Source organism: Lolium perenne, chromosome 7 (genome assembly GCF_019359855.2).
Source record: "Lolium perenne isolate Kyuss_39 chromosome 7, Kyuss_2.0, whole genome shotgun sequence".
NCBI classification, from domain to species: Eukaryota; Viridiplantae; Streptophyta; class Magnoliopsida; order Poales; family Poaceae; genus Lolium; species Lolium perenne.
In genome coordinates this window covers 177,498,679-177,505,158 of record NC_067250.2, presented here as the reverse complement: position 1 = coordinate 177,505,158, position 6,480 = coordinate 177,498,679, and the positions used below count along the sequence as shown (strand labels likewise).

General features: G+C 39.8%; 1 protein-coding gene across 1 annotated transcript; it reads right to left on the bottom strand.

Annotated features, from left to right (window-relative positions):
• Nucleotides 1-1,289: 1,289 nt before the first annotated feature.
• LOC127314784 (tyrosine--tRNA ligase 1, cytoplasmic) lies at nt 1,290-5,711 on the bottom strand. Its single transcript, XM_051345306.2, has 9 exons — nt 5,272-5,711; nt 3,939-4,222; nt 3,744-3,840; nt 3,464-3,569; nt 3,244-3,326; nt 2,513-2,658; nt 2,255-2,360; nt 1,820-1,879; nt 1,290-1,523 (listed from the first exon to the last, which is right to left on the bottom strand). The coding sequence occupies exons 1-9, from the start codon at nt 5,599-5,601 to the stop codon at nt 1,503-1,505; spliced, it is 1,233 nt and encodes a 410-aa protein (XP_051201266.1). The 5' UTR covers nt 5,602-5,711; the 3' UTR covers nt 1,290-1,502.
• Between the last annotated feature and the right edge of the window lie 769 nt (nt 5,712-6,480).

Genomic DNA, 6,480 nt, shown 5'->3' with positions numbered 1-6,480 from the left:
TTGGGCACAACAACAAAAGCGATGTCATCTTACCAAGAGGGTGGTCTGCTGGGTTGCCAGCTTGCCTTGCGGGTGGCTGCTCTCCTATAGTAGCTCGGATATTTTCACGTACATTACTTTTATATATTATGGCAATCAAAGATACTTTGAGCCCCGTGGTAACGCACGGGCATTTGTACTAGTTTTACTAGAAAAATATAGGAAATGTGCTTTTGTTGGTTGTATTGTGATGAACATATTGTTTGGTGGAGTCGAAATGTATCACTGCTTTAGATCGGTGAATAGTTACATCGTTGGTGAGAGGCTCACGAATAAAATCTGGCGGATACTCCAACCAAGTGGTATGCGATCCCTCTCCCTCCGCCTTACAAGCAAGCGTATGAGCTACTCTATTACTATCTCTAACACTGTGAGCAAAAGAAACATGGGGCAAGCCTCTAGCAAGGAATGTGCACTTCTCGTAGATTGCCGCCGCTGCCCCAATTGAATTTCCTCCATCAAGCATGGTAGATAACATTCATGCAATCACTGTTTACAATAATCTTCGTGCATCCAACCTGCTTAGCTAAAAGAAGACCGTCACGAAGAGAAAAGAAGACCGTCACGAAGAGCATGCTTCCGTAGACGGCGCATCAGAAATTGAGGAGATTCCACAATTACTTCTACCAATAAAGCTTGCATGATCATCACGCACGGAATATTTTTTTTCAAAATTTTGCTAAACTCCTAATGACAAACATATTAGGTGTAAATGGACAACCTTCAGTATCGATCAGATTATAGCGCTACCCCATTTACTACGTTACATTTTTTTAGGGTATAATCCCATGTGATGTTCATCATCAATCAAAAATCAGGTAGTTCAGCTATATATAAAAAAAGGTAGTTTCTCCATTGCGAAATAATCCGTATTTACTGAATTTCCTTCCTCAGATGCAATCTTTGCACTTAGTCTTAGGTGCATATGGTGCGTCTTAGCTCCAATAATACACAAGTTATGGAATTCTAGAAGTTATCCTTTTTTAGGTGCATATGGTACTATTACGGAATTCTAGAAGTTATCCTTTTTCAGTCCAAATTCAAATCTCTCCACCAGAAAAGGAAACAAGAAATTCAGCACTGATATTGTTATTGATCTCAATTTACAGTTTAAAATTAAAATTCACTTGTCTTCAGAGCATGGGTTATTTTTGTTCCATTCTCAACTTGTGATTCAAATTTAAAACTGAAATATGGATCTTATGACTAGAATCATTCATTTTCAGAATCATTTTTAGTAAAAAAGGAAATATGCCAGGCCCCGAGTCAGGCCAAGAGTATAAACATATAAAGGAAGGTGACTTCCCACGACAATGTCACACAAAGAGTACACCAGCAAGATAATACGGAGAGGAGAAGTATTAGTATGCCAACAATTTTGCCGAATAAAATTTCCCATGAAAAATGTATATGCTTCCAGTGTTGGTTTTCTGTCCATGTAGTGATCAGGAAGGTCTTTGCTCTTAACTGCTTACTCTGTACTTCTGCAAAGGAGTAAATGATTGGATTAAATCATGGGACGTTGAAAGTTTGAAATCATGCAACAGAAACAAGATTGTGATTCAAGTTAAATTGAACAAATACATGAAGTTTGCAAGCTCTGCCTACTAAATCAATATACACCACTTCAAAGTTTCACTTCAGCATGCATCTGGTAACATGCTGCAAGAGTTTACTGCCGATTACTCGGTCTTACTATATCTGGAGTAAGTATGTGGGCAGATAACAGCTAGAGTTTCTATTTAACATTCATTCACTGAAGTGGATACAAATATTGTACCTTAACAGTGTTGAGGAGAACTTTGGCCTCATTGCTGGTGTTGAAGTGATCACGAACAGGCTGAAAACACAATATGGTATTAGGGCAAAAAAAATGAACAGATACAAGACATTCAAATTATATGTAAAAGATGAACTTGATTGAAACAAACCATAGGTGTCCATATGACAAACAAGTAAATTGAAAACTGCATTAATAGGACACACGATTGACACCTTAGCAACAAAAATGGTCCATCAATACTATTTGCTAGGAATGACCCAAATCATGAGAAATGCAGTGATGGAATGATTGAACAAGCATCACAAAATCACAACACAATCGACTAAAAATGAATTGTGAGAAGCAGTAGTGGAATGAACAAAAACAACAATAATGAGTTATGGCTGCTCAAAGACAGCACCACATTATTAAAAAATGTGAGAAAAACAATACCTTCAATATTTCATTAATCGCTTTGGCCAAAGCAGGTTTAACGTCAGCAGGATGCAAAGCACCACTGGCATAATCAGCACTGAGATCATCCATGCTTAAAAATGTCCTGTTTAAAAGCAATATTTGTTAGATTCCACACGCAAAGACTTCGATGTTGGAGATTCAAAACTCAATAATAAACAATTTTCAACAGAAATAAACTAAATAACTCATATTAAAAAGGAGTGTTCTGAACATTTGGTAGTCAAAGAATATTACTTGTTACCGCCATTGTTTTCCTTCCGAATCACCTCAAACCTTTCAAACCAAGGGAAAACGATGTACTTGATGTACTCCAGACACGGATTACCCTCGACAATGTTGGGCGGGCAAAAAGCTTGCTTTATCTTTACATTTACCTGAGCCTGCAATGATTTGATAGTGGTACAATATCAGCTTAGAGAAAGGGCCAAACCTAGACATTTAGATATTCCTCATAAATTCCAAAGTTACTACCAGCTTGATACAATGATAAACAATTAACTGCATGCCATCTAAAAGATCTACTGATGACAAAGGAAAATTATAAGAAAATAATAAACACAGTACATATGCTCCCTCCGTCCATAAAAGGATGTCTCAACTATGTCAAAATTTGTACCCCCACACTAAAACACGTCTAGATATGCATATTTTGACAAGGTTGAGACATCCTTTTGTGGACAGAGGTAGTACAATACAAACTTAACTTATTTAAATACTAGAAAGTGCATTTCAATCCATATCAAGAGCTTAAATATAAACTGAAATAACCAAACCTAACACGTAAGTTTAGTGGCTAGGGCTTCATTTTCTTGCGTCGCATACAAGGACCATAACCTACAATATCCTAGTCGAGTAATAACTATCAACATTTGAACATCTCCGGATGAGGTTGCATGGACTGATTAGGTGTCACACACTTTAGAGATAAATAAAGATTGTTAACAAAGAGAAAATATTATGAGAACCTCATCATCTTCCATAAAGATAGCCGATGATGGATCGCTCTTTGACATCTTCTCCTGACCTTCTTTGAACCCAGGGAGCATATCTGTATTTTACATTAAGGAACAAACATTTTTGTATAACCTGGCAATGAACCGCTATTCAGCAATTCTAACACCATAACCATATCAATGATATTAAGAAAAAAAACATAAACAGTATAACTGTAGCAGATCAGGATACGATGTGACAGAATAATTGGTTTGAGCTTCTTTTTAATGTCATCGCAGTATTCCCTTGCTAACATGTTAACCTTCCTTTGGTCCATGCCCAACTGGCATATGTCAGCCTATACAAGTAAATAGTTTAGAGAGACTTAGTGACAATCTAGATTCTAGAATATATGTATACCACCCTACAGTATCAAGTGACATAAACAATATCAATAACCATATCTACATTATGAAGATAATTTAATAACTACAGTTGAAGAGGTAGTTATCTGCAATATAAATATACTGACCTTCAGGAAGAATATATCAGCACACTGCATGCAAGGATAGAAGATCTGTGCAGCAGTCAATTCCTCATTGTCAGCACGGCCCATGATTGTACAACATCTACGCAGTAACAGAAATAAGATAAATAAACAATGTTTGAGTTTGAACTTTGGAAGTAAAGAATCATTTGAATCCATGTGCAATCTAAATGGGTGTACCTCGTTATTCTCTTGACATTATTTTTCCTGCCAATGTCCATTACAAGTGGCCAGTATTCATTTGCACGCCTGTTGATTTCTTCTGAAGACCACAAGAATTCAACACCATCGAGATTCATACCAGCTGCTTTCCATATTTCAATCATGTAGCGCCCGACTGTCTGGATTTTTTTTAGGTCGCCACCCATTTTGTTGTTTAGCTGAGCAAACCAATCTGCTATCCAGATTTTCACTTTGCATCCTGCTCTGATCATCTTGTTAACGTTAATTGTCTTCACAATACCCTGTCAATATAAGACATGAGAATGCCGGTCATCATCAAGTCTTTCTCGGGTCTTACAATCTGAAACAATTTGTGCATATTGGTCTCACGCATCAAAAAGGTAACATTATCATCATAATTGTGGAAGCAAGCACAAAGGATTGCTAATGCACGTGTAAGATTAACATTTATACTACTCCCTCTGATCCATAATAAGTGTCGGGGATTTAGTACTAAATCGGTACAATTTTGGTACCAAGTTCTGACACTTACTACGGGTCGGAGAGAGTAGAATGTTTTGTTCTTATAAAACTTACGGAACAACAAATCAATCAAACATGGAAGCAGTGAACTAATCGTTGTCTTTTCAGAGACTGATAAACTGAGGCCGGGTTATCCAAAACCAGACATAGAGGAGTTGAGGACAGTGCTCCTTATTTTACGGACTTTTGTTGCTGACTTATTTCTAGTTTTACTGATTTTCTTCTTGCAATCTCTATTTGTATTCTGGTTTAACACTTTATTTTCGTTTTCCTATTCTTGTTCAGTGATTTAAGCAGATTAACCAGTAACCACTAGCAGAAATAAGAACCAGCCAGTCATATATAATCAGCACACAGCATTCACCAACATAATGAGTGGGTGTGAGAATTCAATTCGACTAGTCCTAGTTCTATGCATAGCTGAAAAACTAAGGCTGGCATACATGTATTGCAAACACCCAGCTAGGTGGTATCATGGTAAATGCTACTACTCCCTCCGATCCAAATTAATTGACTCAACTTTACATTTATATCTAGACAAAATTGAGTCAATAAATATGAACCGGAGGGAGTAGTTTTATGCATATCAGAAAAAAACTAAGCTGGGCATATATCTATTGCAAACACCCAGAGAAAACTAATCTCTAATTTGGGTAATAAATTAGCTGGTCACTAACTATCTAGAGTACTACTGTTAAAAAAATGGGCCTAGAAACTGAAATCATCTTCCTAGATGCTGCTGCTGCTGCCAGATCGCAATTCCGAATCATCAGAGTTGCTAGAGGGGAAGTCAGCGACTTGGACGAACCTGGGCGATGTGCATGCGGCCGGAGGGCTCGAATCCGTCGTAGCAGATGGGGACGGTCTTGTTCTGCAGAAGGCGCTTGAGCTCGTCGGGCTGAATGCACTCCTCGCCGATGCTCATCAGCAGGTCGAACCGCTCGTCCAGGGTCATCCCCGCCACGGCCCCCGCGAGGTCCTCGGCGGCGGCACCGGCAGCGGAAGAGGAGGCGTCGGGAGCAGAGGAAGGGTCCACTGATGAGGCGGCGACCTCGGCTGCGGTGGGGGCGTCGGGAACCATCGAAGGGTCCGTGGATGCGGCTCCGGTGGAGGCGTCGGGGACCGTCGAGGGATCCATGGATGCGGCGGCGGCGGTGGCGGGAGTCGAGTCCAGAGGCGGCGGGTGGCGGATGAGCGATTTGGAGGAGGCTAGGGTTTTACTTCAGCTTGGCTATCTCTCCGTTCGTCTGGCCCTACCAGTTTCGCTATGTCGGTTTTGCGCCGGCCTTTTACCCCATGTTCCGGGCTGTTGTTTGTGACTGGGCCGCGCGAGAACTGTTGGGCCAAAGAGAGAGGAAGTTTATTAGGGTTAATTAGATCGAGTGTTTCAGCGGCAATCCCTATTCGCCGCTCATTGCGGGCGTGATTTGCTCCCGCCTCAAGCGATGGACGCAGTGGGTCGGCCCATTAGCGCCTTTCTTTTTTAAGGCAACCAACTCTTTTATTACCTCACAATATCATTCGTACAATCAGTGAAGGTTGTGACTAAGGAAAATCTGGGCAAGCTACTCCCCAAACTATATCTAAGGTGGCACGTACAATGGGGTGATGTTAGCCTTCTCTTAAAAATGCTACGTCAGATTATTGCTTAGTTGAAGCAGAGAGAATGAAGAGAGAGAAGGTTGTCTTCCCATAGCTAAAAAGATCATCTCTTAGGAAATATAAGGGATCATCTCTTATCTTAGTAAATAAGGGAAGACTATTTTCTCTATTGTATCCCATATGTCTTCCTTTAGAAACAAATTTTCAACCAAAATTTAATAATTCACATTAATTGTTAGAGATGGCTATAAGAGATAATGCATTATATGACTTATATTTATTGTCTTCTCTAGCTGATGTGGAGGGGTAAGAGAAGATATGCCTTCTCTACCATTGTACATGCCCTAAGACCATGCACTATGTGGAATCGGCTCAACCAAAAATGTGTCAGACTAAGAATCGCTTGTAAATTTGC